The following is a 13,257-nucleotide window of genomic DNA, read 5'->3' on the forward strand; positions in this document are numbered from 1 at the left end:
AGGAACAAATTAATTAATAACGTACACACTGACCCACAGGGCATACTTGCACACAGTTCCTAAATGTATAGGGAAGAAAGAAGCCTCTGTCCTCGGCTTGCACTCCAGGTCACTTGAAAACCATGGAATCCGGCTGGAGCACGGTCAGACTCCCACCATCTCCCCCCATCCGTCCTCCCAGCACAGTCCTATCCCTGCACCCACAATGGGTGTGGCCAATCTTGGCCAGGAGCCAGGTCCTCCAGTATCCCCGGGACCAACAGTGCACACCTTCCCAACCTAGGGAGAGCCCACGAGTCATCTCCACCCGTTGGGAGGTCTTTGAAAGACACGGGTGGCCAATAATGTGCCATGGGCACTTTTACAGGACTAGACTCACCAGGTAAAAACGTGTCACCCTCCTAGGCAACAACCCCCAGTGGCCTCCAATCACCTCCAGCATCAAATACAAAATCCTCCTTCCACCTTCCCGGTCCCTCCCTTGCACCCACTCCTCAATGCAGTGACACTGGCTGGTCTATAAAGAAGACCCTCCACTTTGGGGTTCTGGGCGTTTGCCGTGGCTGGCCATGCCCCAGGCCTGCAAGGCTCGCTCTCCCTCCCCATCTCTGCCTCCTGGATTCCCTGGTTTCCTTCAAGTCTCCCCAAAGCCCCACGTTTGGATCCCTTGACACCAGCGCCTTCCTCTGAGGTTATCTGCAGCTTATCCTGGCCGTGGCCCATGTATAAACAGGGTTTGCACGTTGTCTCCCCAACCCAGACTGGGAGCTCCCTGAGGGCAGGGACTGTATTTTACCTTTCTTTTTATCTCCGGCACTTAACATAGCACCTGGCACATAGTCGGTGCTTAATAAATGCTTATTAACTGACTAACTTTAGCCAAGATTAGCTGAATAATTAAAAGGAAAAAAAAAGAATTTACTCCTTTTTGACAAAATGAGTCTATTTAGTTTGCCTCCTTCCCAGAATTAATCAGAAGGTCCACTTTGTCCCAGAAAGTTACCGGTTCTCTCTCCCTCTTTTTTTTTTTTTTGTTTTGTTTTGCTTTGTTTTGTTTTTGCTAGGCACTTGGGGTTAAGTGACTTGCCCAAGGTCACACAGCTAGTAAGTGTCAAGTGTCTGAGGCCAGATTTGAACTCAGGTCCTCCTGACTGCAAGGAGTCTATCCACTCTATCCACTGTGCCACTTAGCTGCCCCCTCTCCCTCTTTTTTTAACAGCTTTTTATTAATGGTTTCTGTTTCTTACATCATCAAAGTTATCCCCAGGACCCCTCCCACTCCCCTTCTCAGAGAGTCATCCCCTATAACAGCATTCTTTAAAGAGGAAAAAAAGTCAGCACAACTGATCAATACACAGAGAAAAAGTCCAAAACCCTGTGCGGCCTCGTGTGACACCCAGACACCTCCCACTCTGAGGGCAGCAGGGGCTACCCCTCTCCTCTCTCCTCATGGGACCCGGCTAGAGCTTTGCAATTCTGTTGCATTCACTCTGGATTCTGGGTGCACGGTTGTTCTTCAGGTATTTACACGGTTGTAGTCACTGTGTCCAGCATCTTCTTGGTTCTGCTGACTTCCTTCTGTATCCGTTCATACAGCTCTTCCCAGGCTTCTCTGTCTTCATCACAAGCAATGTTTCTTATAGCGCAGGAATATTCCATGACATGCACGTGCCAGTTTGTTTATCCATTCCCCAACTGATGGCCAAGTCTTTGCTACCACAAAAAGTGCTGCTATAAATATTCTGGCACAAATGAGGACTTTTTTCTCATCAATGGCTTCCTTGGGGTATAAGCCCAGTAATGGAGTCTCTGGCTCAAAGGGTATGGACATTGAAGTCACTTTGTTTACATAATTCTAAATTGTTTTCCAAAATGGCTGTACCATTTTACAGTCTCACCAACAATATACAGATGTGCCTACATTGACCATTGCCATCATTTGTCATCTTTGCCAATTTGCAGGGTGCGAGGTTAAACCTAGAGGTTGTTTTCACTGGTTTTTCTCTTATTGTTAGCGATCTCAAGCATTCTTCCCTGTGGTTATGAATACTTAGCAATTCTTCTTTAGAAAACCTTATATCCATTAACCACTGATCTACCGGGGAATCGTTTTTAGTGTATATACATATATGTGTGTATGTGTAAGTATACATACGTATATATACTATATTTGTACACAACACATACATACACATATACGTAGAATTCTTTCTACATCTTAGACACTAAATCCTTAGAGAAATCTGATGCAAAGAATCTCTTCCCTCATTTGACCACTAGGATTCTTATCTTCGAGGCGTTAATTTTTTTCCGTGAAGAAGCTTTCAGTTTCACATATCCCAAGTTAGCTGCTTTATCTAATTGCCTCGATCATTGGCTTGGTTAAGAATATGTTTCAGATCCATGGCTGGGATTGTTTCTGGCAGTACCTTGAATAGCAGTAAATTACTAAAGACAGTATCTTTAACATTAAGGCCACACAGCCACGTGGAACGTATTGTGGAACATGCTGCACAGTGGTGCTCTGAGCCTAATCCCTGCTAGACTGCTTCCAGCTTTCCCAGGAGTTTTCCTCGGTAATTTATGCTTTCTACTTTATCAGGAAGGAGACACGGGTGGCCAGTAACGTGGTATGGAAAGTTCTATCGTCTAGAATTACCCGACAAAATCTCCAAGTGAAAACGTGTCGTTCGCCACCACCACCACTCAATAAACCAGCGACTCCCTGTCAGCTCCAAGAAGAAAATCTCTCAAGAACTAGAAAAATAATATATTTTAAAATGAGGAAAAAATCCTAGAGATACATTATCTGAGAAAATGAAAGGGGGAAATGTTTGTGGAAAACTGAATACATGTTTGGTGAACTGATTTTGGAAAACACATGATAAAAGAGGAAAATAAGCTAGGGTTATAATATAATATAATAGGGTTACAAAGAACAGGGGAAAAAATCAACTATCATGCGATTAAAGTATTAACAGAAAAGCACTGTGTCTGTTAATTTCTGTAACATAAGTAGGTTATTATTACTAGCACAGCAAAAATACAAGTAAGTTTAAGCAATCTAAATTTAGACTGAACTAGTACCTGGTTACAGGACTTGTTTCAGGCCATGAAGACCTCACCTAAGGGCCCAGAGATAGAGCACAGCTCAGCATGAAGTTAGGAAGCCATGAGTTCAAATTTGGCTTCAAACACTTTCTAGCTGTGTGACTCTGGGCAAGTCATTTCACCTCTGTCTGCCTCAGTTTCCTCATCTATTAAAACAGGGATGGAGCAGCTAGGTGGTGCAGTGGATAGAGCGCTAGGCCTGGAGTCAGGAAGACTCCTCTTCCTGAGTTCATATCTGGCTTCAGACACTTCCTGCTGTGTGACCCTGGGCAAGTCACTTCACCCTGTTTGCCTCAATTTCTCCAACTGTAAAATGAGCTAGAGAAGGAAATGGCCAACCACTCCAGTATCTTTGCCAAGAAAACCTCAAGTGGGGCCACAAAGAGCCAGACACAACTGAACATCAACTCCACCACAACCACAGAGGACCAAAGGCGGTGTCTGGATGGCACTTTGTGAGCCTGAAAGCTCTCTGGAAGCGCTGGCTCTTATCGATCGCCGCCCCACTTCTCGATCATTTTTAATAGAACAGCTCGTCCCAGAGCCCCCTGACGGCTGGCCCTCCAGTACCTCTCCACCAGGGCCCAGCTGCTATGCCAGCTTCTCCTTCTCCTCTCTTCCCAAGGGAAGGATGGTGGTGTTTCACAGACCTCGCTGCAGAAAAGGGTTGAATGAGGAGAGGCTGAGCCCCGGGCAGGCTTGCCGTGTGCCCGGCCTTGGGCCAGCCTCCCTTCAGGCCACGAGTGGCGGCCCGAGGCCTGGTAGCCGTGTCCGTTGGAAGTGAGGTTGGTCCTGCCTGGTGAAGCGTCTCCTCCTGGTCAGGGAGCTTCACGCCAAGTGGGGAGAGGGCCCTCGTGGCCCCCGGGGACCCTTCTTCCACCTCTGGCTCCCGGCCTGACGAGCGGCAGTGTGGTCATCACCCTAGCCAGCCTCCTCCTTCCCAGGGACCCCCTTGGGCACCGCTCCCAAAGGCAGGCCTGTCCACAGACTGACAGTCACACGCTTCGGGCCCCGCCCAAGCTTCGAGACCCATGACTAATTCAGCTGGGGTGGCGGGGGAAGGGGAGAAGAAGAGGGCAAAGAAGCACACCCCCGTCCCTTCCCACCTCCACCGCATCCCCCGCACAGGCTCCCCTGAGTCCCGGGCCGCTGTGGCCACCTCCCTACTGACCGGGCTTCTCTCCACTGCAATCCATTCTCCACACTGCCCCCCAAGTGATATTCCTCATGCCCAAAGAACTCCAGGGGCTCCCTCTCACCTCCAGGGCCCTGTCTGGCTTTTAAAGCCCTTCACAACCAAGGTCCAGACCCCCTTTCCAGGACTTCCAGGCACATAACTCTCCTCTACACAATCTTCAGTCCAGCAAACTCACTGGCCTTCCTTCCATGTCACACCTGACTGTCTTCTACTGCTTCCAGGCCTGTGCGTGGGCTGTGCCCCCCACCTGGAATGCCCTCCCTCCTCCTCTCTACCTCAGAATCTCTAGCTTCCTTCAAAGTTCAGTTCAAGGGCCATCTCCTACAGGAAGCCCATGAGGATCCCCCATTTACTTAGAGGACGACTGTCAATCACATAATTTCAGTTTCTTTTGCAAGTCCTGTCAAGCCCCATAAGTATGAAAGGCAGGTTCCACTAGAGCTAGGTTCCGTGTTCTAACCACATAACGATATGTTGGGGAGACAGGACGGCACGGCACAGAGCGCCCTGGTCTTCTGAGGCAAAAGGCCCGAGTTCAAGTCTGCTCCCTGGCACTTCCTGGACGAGGGATGAGCCCTCTTAGGATCTCGGCGCCGGTGCTTGCGCTGCACTTGCACAAAGGTCCCGTGATTCTGTAGCTGCGGCTCCATCCTTGGAATCGCTATCTCAAAAAGCCATTTTGAGCATCTCTACAATTGTCCAACCACCTGGTCTGCTTCCACTACACACAGGTGTGCACACACACACACGCACGAGCACACATCTACATCCCACCAAATGAACGCCTACTAACCCCGAAGGCCGCTGAAAGCACAGAAAAGTCCCAGCCAGAAGAACAATGGGGCCAAGGCGGAACGTCCCCCAGAATCGTCCCCCAGAATCGTCCCCCAGAATCGGGTCAGGCACAGACGTGTGGCTGGGATTTTTCCTTTTAGCCTCTAGTCCTTTCTGAGACTTGGCAGAGAAGTGAAAAAGGAATTTTACAGGTTCCTTGTGCAACACAACGGCTGTGCCTTTGGCGATTTCCCAGAGGCCAATGAAATGAAAGATCCGCTTGTTAAAGCTTCACCCAGGGAGACTGTAAAAAAGCAGTTGGAGACCCAAGAACGGCCAGGCCAGGCAGAGAACACTCAGAGCCGCCTCCCCAGCCTCCGGGCTCCGCGGTGCCCGACTCCATGGGCTCCACGGCGGTCAGCTTTCAAAGACAAGGTGGACAACAACAGCTCTGAGAGTAAGGATCCACGTTTTTCTAATAAATAAGAGGGAAAGGAAATCCAAGCAACATTAAACGTGCGTGGAGGATGATAAACTAGAACATGAAAAGAGCCGTAAGGGCCAATTGTAAGGGTCTTTGTTTTGTCTTTATGACCTGCGCATTACGCCTTTTAGCCTCAGGTATCACAAACACTGATGAATGAGATCAATTAAAGAGAGACAGGAAGCAGAAGGAAAGAGAACACAGCATTTATTAAGCACCTACTATGTGCCTGGGACTAAGCACTACACAAACATTATCTCTTGTTTTCCTCAGGACGACCCTGAGAGGTCAACACTCTCGTCTCATTTTACAATTCAGGAAACTGAGGCAGGCAGAGACAAAGTGACTTGCCCAGCGTCACATGGCCAGTCGGTGCCTGCAGCTGGATTTGCACTCGGGCCCTCCACACCAGCCAACGATTGTAACGACCTACTGAAGAAGGAGCTAAGTTTGTTTTCTCTCTCTTTTGTCCAGATGGCCGCCCAATGCTCTCCTGAAGGGCTGCCGCACTTCCAGAACACTCCTCACTGCCCCTCCAATGACTAAGCAACAACACAAATCTACAAACCCAGGGGTCCACCTAGACTGTGAGCTCTCTCTTCTCTGTCGGTAAGCACACGACAAGCGTCATTTAATGATGAAACGCGCTGCTTCCCCTCAGCCTCCAGACCAGCCTGCTACGTCTTTAATTCACCCAACATTTTAATGCTACAGCCCCTCTTAAGACTGCTGGAACACGTCCAAGCCACGATTCTGGAAAGCGACAGCCCCAAACCACAGAAGAGTCTGGCTGATGACCATGAAAACGACCCACTGTCCCACACCAGGGTGAGAAGACAGTTTTCTTCTTTTGCAATGATGAAAACAAGCCTTCCAAAGATGCTCCAAACCTAGAATTTTGACTGACGGCCCCAATAACACAGTACTTGGGGGGAAATCTGGGAAGAATGCTCCTTTTAATGAGGATTGGAAACGTTTTTATTAAACAGAACTATTTACAACTAGGTCATTAAAAATAAAGGTGTCTAAGGGCAGATCCTTTCCTATCCTGGCCCTGACACTGCTCCCAGACTGCCTCACAGAGGCATGTCCAGGATGCAAAAAGAGCGACTAAAACGGCACATCCTCTCACCCAGAGGCCCATCCCACGGCTAGATGCACGTCGACCCCGCAGACATCCGTGGCAAAAAGAAAGGCCCAGAGACGTCAGAATATTAACAGCAGCGCTCGTGGTAGCAAAGGCTGACCGACAAGACCCGACAAGCTGCAGCACGTAAGTGTGGCGGAAGGCGTGTGAGGAAGACGAGGAAGCGTGGGAAGGACATTTGTGAACTGATGTGAAGTGAAGGAAACACAACCAGGGAAAGGACATAAACACTGACTGCAACAAACAAGCTAAGTTCCATCAAAATGGAACGAGGGGAAATGGTGACGACCAAGCTTGGTGGCAGAGAGATGAGAAGAGAGCTGAGAAGGCACCTCCCCCGCTGATTCAAAGACGTGGGGGACCAGGGGCACAGAACAGTGCATCTAAAGCCAACAGCTTTTTCAGCTGCTTACTCATCTTGCTAGACTTTTCTCAAGGTGATTAGATGAGTGGCACAGTGGAAAACGTATGTGTCGGCAAAACACAACATTTCTAACTGAGACAAAAATGGACCCCGAAACTAGCTGAACCAGGGCTGGGAAACCTGCGGCCTCAGGCCGCATGTGACCGTCTGGGTCCTCGAGCGCGGCCCTCAGGGTCCTCGAGTGTGGCCCCCTGGGTCTTCGAGTGTGGCCCTCTGGGTCCTCGAGTGCGGCCCTCAGGGTCCTCGAGTGTGGCCCCCTGGGTCCTCGAGTGTGGCCCTCTGGGTCCTCGAGTGTGGCCCTCTGGGTCCTCGAGTGCGGCCTCAAGGCCGCAGGCTCCCCACCCCTGAACAATCAAGCTGGATGACGTGCACTAGAAAACACTGTTCTCTCTAATCACACTATGATAAAGTTCAAAATTAGAATTACAACCAAATACCTGATTTGAGTAAAGATTCAGCTACAGCACCTGCTTACCGAGATCAATGTATTTGGGATCCAAGGGGGTGCCGATAGAGTTGCAGAGCACCAGCACGAACTGTCACAAAAGAAAACAGAATCAGCCCACGTGTGTGTCCCTGGGTCGGGCCGTGCAGCCTCAATCTTGTAATACAAAGGAAGTGTTGGTCTTTTTCATCATGGCCAAGCTAAGGAAAGGGATGAGCTTCAAAGCAACATGTAAATCACTGAAGAAACGGGTCAGTTTATCCAGAAATGAGGCAGCCCCCAAGGTGAGAGTGACTGCAACAGCGTGGGGGGCTGGCAGTCGCCTGCCTGAGGCCCCCCCCACACACACACAGTCTGCATCGACTTATCTTAGGGTAAGCAGACTGCCCTGCCCATGTGGGCGGAATAGTTTACTTAGCTTTTAATCTTAGAGCAGGACTTAACCAGCACTGATACTCTCTCCAGAGAGATGTGCAAACAGACACATCTCACCTTCTCATACTTTATTGCCATTTAAGGCTAACAAACATCTTTTACTGTCTTTCATGTGGACACTTACGGTTCCAAAGGCACAATTTGCTTGTCCATTGCTTAAAAAAGTCTTGTTGCTGTCACAAAGTATCTTTCCCACACCAAACTTCCTAATTGCGTAAGATAATGTCTATGCCGACATAAGCCACTGTTTGCCCCTGCGTTTTCATCTCTAATTTTAGATCCTCTTGAAAACGCAGGGGCTGCTGTTGCTGTCACAACGTCACGGTGACGCGGTTATCAGCCGAACTCACAGGGGAATCCTCTGCCGCTGTCGAAAGCTGAGCTCACCTTATCAAAAGGCTGAGATGTGCCCACAACCACCCATGCCTGAACTGACACCTGGAGATCTCACCTGCCCAAGGAATTCTAGCCCAGAAAAGGATCTTGGCATTTCAAGTCTACTTCAGAAGCTGCAAGCTTTAGGATGGGGAGGCTGCCCCTTCAAAGCACCCGCTGGGGACGCCCACGCTATCTCCCCGCCAGCGTGGGAGGATGGCACGGCCCCATTCCACAGAGCGGACGTTTTAGCAAAGTGATGTCGGGTTTCGGGGGAAACACTTACCTGGGGATGATTTTCATCAGCTTTGGTTGCCAAAATGCAGAAGTCACCACAGGTAGTGATGGAAATCAGGCTTTTTACATACTTTACGTATTTCTCATTGTTCTTGGTATCCCAAAAAACCACACAGTACTCAGGACGATCGGGCCTGGTATATGCATATACAACCGTGTTGGAACAGTAACCCCACTGGAAAGATGGAAAACAAACATGCTGTGGATCTGGCCCAGAAGAGCACTGTGTGTCTCAGTGGGGGAGGGGAGGGCTTTGTTCTGTCTTTCTGTATTTGCGGGTGGGGGGGGCGGGGAGACACAAAAGACACCCTCTTCTAGGACTGAGGGACTCAGGTTTCCAGCACTTCTCTCAAAAAAAAAAAAATACTACAATAAAGAGAAGTTATTATGTTAACACACATTCAGAGGAAATCCAGACATGAAAAGCTAGAAATGCCAACTAAATAAAATTGTTTTTGTGAAATTTTCCAATTTTTTATGTCAGAGAGAAGTTCCAACGGTCAAAGCCTCACCCCAAGTGTCCTAATTCAACACCAACTGGGAGAAAGGGGTTCAGAAAAGTGAGGGTCAGCAGGATTACTCGATGCAACAATGCCACCAACACCCACATTCAAGGCCTAGCACCGAATGCTGGGGATATGAAGGTGAAAAGGACATTGTGCCCGACCTCCAGGAACCAACAGGCTGCCAACGAAGGGACGCGCCATGTACCGGGGCAGAACGTGCCAGAGGCAAAGGAGATGTTCGCAGAAAACATTCCAGGAAAATGTAATGGCACCCAAACAGAAAGTGCAGAAGTCACCCATTCACCCTCTGTTACATTAAAAAGTTACAGGCCAGCAGATTGGTAAGCTGTAGTCTATCCACACAGACCCCTTCAGAATGATGGCTCAGAACGAGCTGGGCTTAAGCAAGTTCCAAACAAGGAGAGAACGAGAAAAGTAAACGCTTCTTCTTTGAAAAGACTAACCAAAGTCACCAATCTTAGCGAGCCTGGGGAGCTAAGTCAAGTTAACAAAATTTTTAAATGAACAAGGCTTAAGCACCACAGGGAATTTTTTTTAAATTATTAGAACCTACAATACACAGTTCCATATCAGCAAAACTGAGGGTGGAAAAGAAATGGAAGCTTAGCCACAAAAAGGATAAAATGCCCAAATCAACAGAGCACCAAAGAGACATTAAACAACCTAACTTCAGAAAAGGAAAAAAAGCACCTGGTCCATATGTATTCAGAGGTGAATTCTATCAAACTTAAAGGAAATTAATATCCACACTACACAAATCAGTCTAAAAACTGAGAAAGAAAACACTCCATCACATTCTTTTTATAAGACAAATACAGATAGTCCTAATAGCTAAACCAGGAAAAGGATAAAACAAAGAAAGAGAACTTTCTTGTACACCAGTACAACCAGTGAATATTATCTGAAATTTTAAAAATAAAATCCTGGCAAAAAAATGATCTACCATAACAGATACAAAAATAAACTTTTAAGAAGTATGTTTTTAAAATCAAAAGCTAACATTATATGCAGTAGGAAACACTCTGAGTTTTGTGAACAAGTATAAAAATAAAGCTGTTTCCCTTTTGCATAGTCCTAAAAATGCTAGCAAAAGAAGGTAAAGGCATAAATATAGGCTAAGAGGAGATAACATGACGCTTTACTTAGAAAACCCTAGAGAATCAGAAAAGAAACTGAGAATTTTTTAAAAGCACAACAAGAGTTCAGTAACAGCTCCGGTAAATCAGTCACAAAATAAAACCGCGAAGAAGGGATTGCTGTGCACCAATTTCTGACCTTGGGCAACTGTAACAAAGACGGCAGAATGTTAGTGTCACATTTTCATTTTCTTTTTTTTTTTTCCTAGTGAGGCAATCGGGGTTAAGTGACTTGCCCAAGGTCACACAGCTAGTACGTGTCAAGTGCACATTTTCATTTTCCAAGCGAGCTTTTTATTGTGAATACCGTTAGCTTACGGAGCAGCACAAGTAGAATCACTAGGCAGGCCAGGGCCCAGGACCTCTAAGACAGCTACCAAAGCTTTGGATTGGAACTGGGTTGGCCTAAACGAGTCACGCTCCTGAATCCTCCTCAAATAAAAGTCTCACCGTGGAGACGAGGCCAGCCCAGTGGGACACAAGGTAAGAGAGGCTCCCAGTACAGCAGGCCCCACACCAAGGGGCCCGTCTGGCATAAGAGCATGAGCATGGCTAAATTCGGGAAGGCTCGTCTTCACATAATGCTGCTACCTGAGGAAGTCATCTGGCCCCAGCAATTCAGCAACTTCATCTCCTGGGACATGGAAGGTTTCAGTACGGTAAAGACCGCGCTCACCTAAGCAGCTCAAAGAGCCTTAGAGTACTCAAACTAGGGTTCTAGAAACAGTGCCCTGAGATTCACCCTCAAAAGTCCCTGTCCTGGTTAGTTTCAAAAAATTAAACTTTCTCTGAATAAACAAGGAGAGAAACACTCTGAGCTGTGACAAAATACCGATTCATGGAGTTCTCGCGATGCCCATTCTTGGTACTCACCTTGTAATCGGGTCTGATATTTGCAAAATAGATGAAAGAGTCAACAGCAAGACCAATCTTTAATCCACCTCCTTCCCAAGACAGTGCAGACATCTGCTTTCCAGGAACCTTCAATGTTCGTAAATGCTTAACAAACAAACAAACAATCAATATTTTAGACTAATATGAGGGACAGGTAGGTGGCGCAGTGGATAGAGCACCGGCCCTGGAGTCAGGAGGACCTGAGTTCAAATCCGGCCTGGACACATAACACTCACTAGTTGTGTGACCCTGGGCAAGTCACTTAACCCTATTGCCTAGCAAAAACCAAAAAAAAAAAAAAAGTATAGACTAATATGTACCAATCAACCCAAATACAAATGAATACCTACAGTTTTATGGAAATTAAAGTAATTGTTAAAAATATATTTTGTTCTAACTGATTTTACAATTGGTTTACTGAGAATTTTCTTAAGAAAGAATAGTCGTGTCAACACAGAAAAAGTGTGAGTCAGTGGGAAAAGAGGGAATGAATTCACCACTCATCGCCCTATGAACTGGTCCTGCCATTAGGGAAAACAATTGGGAACCATGCCCGATTGGCCCCTGAAGTGTGACCTAGGAGGAAAAACAACAACTATCCCTAGACCCCAAAGAGATCAAGGAAGAGGAAAAAGAACATTTCTGGACAAAAACTTGCAGAGCAGCAGCTCCTTCTGTGGTAGCAAAGAACTGGAAAGGCCGGGGGTGCCCACCAGTTGGGGAATGGCTGAGTAAGAACAGTTCATGAATGTCACAAAATATCACTGTACTCTAACAAACTGCGAAGGGCCCAGTTCCCAAGACACCTGGGAAGACCTGGAGGGACTGAGGCAGTGTGAGGGGAGCAAAGCCAGGAGAACACCAGCGCTCTACTCTGAAAGGCGTCAGCCCTTTGATGACACCGCGGTCACACACAACCCCAAAGGACCGATGATGGAGGATGCTGCCTGGTTCTAGACTCAAGGGAGATGAGGACACCCCCATTTTTGGCCACAGTCAACGCGGGAGTTGTTTGCTTGACTAAGTAAACGCTGCAAGTGTCTTCTTTTTTTCCCACTGGGGGTGGGGATGGAAGAAAAGAGGATCATCGAAGCATCTTCTTCAGTGCGTAGAAGAGAAGAAAGGCCGGCAGGAAACACAGAGAAGCAGGACAGCTTCGACAGCTACATGAGGAGAGCTCGCCAGCTGGCTGGTGAGGGCAGAGTCCAGCAGCATCTCCTCTCGCTCGGCCCCAAACCCAGGTCAGGGACTTACAGAGCTCGGATCAGGAGGGCGGCGATCAGACGTCATCCTGGATCCGAGCCCTCTGGGAGCAGGGAAAGCGTGCAGCTCCCCAGCCTGTCCCTGAGATCCTAGAATAACACAAGATGTCACCCCGAGAAAGCAGCAACAGGACCGGCCTGACCTTCTCTCTAGAAGCGCTCCAGGGCCCAGTTCTAACATCAAGTCCAAAGTCAGGAGGCAGGCCAGGAGAATGGGCAAACTAAAAAGAAGCCCACCATGAAGAGCTATCATGGTGCTAGGGAAGCCTGTATGAGCAAGACCATCTTGTACCAGCACAGCTATCAGGTACTGATGCCCACAGTTACCGTATACCATCCAGGGGTCAAGCTATAGACGTCAACTCCCGAAGCTATCTTGTTACAGACATAACAGACCAAAACATGCCCTTTGAGAACCTTCTCTTCCTCACCCCACCCCCCAGGTTTCCAGGAGTGAATGACGTAGTTGTATGTTATCACCTAATTAGCATACTTGGCACATAACTCACTGCTTTTCCTATATAAGTTTTAGCATCATTCCCGTTAGGCTGCAAGTTCCCTAAGGAGCTTTGCCCACCAGGGCAGGTTCCTTGAGAATCCTTGCCCGCTATATAGTGCAACAATAAATCTTTGCCACTTTGACTTAAAGAATGCTGGAGTCTGTGAATTCGTTCCAGACAACCCTGTCCTACAGTCCAGTCCTTGAGGGATCGAAACCTCTCAGACCTCAACAGGCAGATCAAAGGTG

At 47.8% G+C, this 13,257-nt stretch overlaps 1 protein-coding gene across 1 annotated transcript in view; it reads right to left on the reverse strand.

Annotated features, from left to right (window-relative positions):
• The window catches only part of WDR35 (WD repeat domain 35), a 58,667-nt gene that overhangs the window by 21,589 nt on the left and 23,821 nt on the right, over nucleotides 1–13,257 (reverse strand). The window contains exons 9-11 of the mRNA XM_027855627.1: nucleotides 11,227–11,352; nucleotides 8,680–8,865; nucleotides 7,614–7,674 (exon numbers count right to left, since the gene is read on the reverse strand). Coding sequence (XP_027711428.1) covers nucleotides 7,614–7,674; nucleotides 8,680–8,865; nucleotides 11,227–11,352 — 373 coding nt within the window. The remainder of the gene's footprint in view (nucleotides 1–7,613; nucleotides 7,675–8,679; nucleotides 8,866–11,226; nucleotides 11,353–13,257) is intronic.

The sequence above is a fragment of the Vombatus ursinus genome, unplaced genomic scaffold, assembly GCF_900497805.2.
Source record: "Vombatus ursinus unplaced genomic scaffold, bare-nosed wombat genome assembly UNPS02010980.1, whole genome shotgun sequence".
In the NCBI taxonomy this organism is placed as follows: Eukaryota; Metazoa; Chordata; class Mammalia; order Diprotodontia; family Vombatidae; genus Vombatus; species Vombatus ursinus.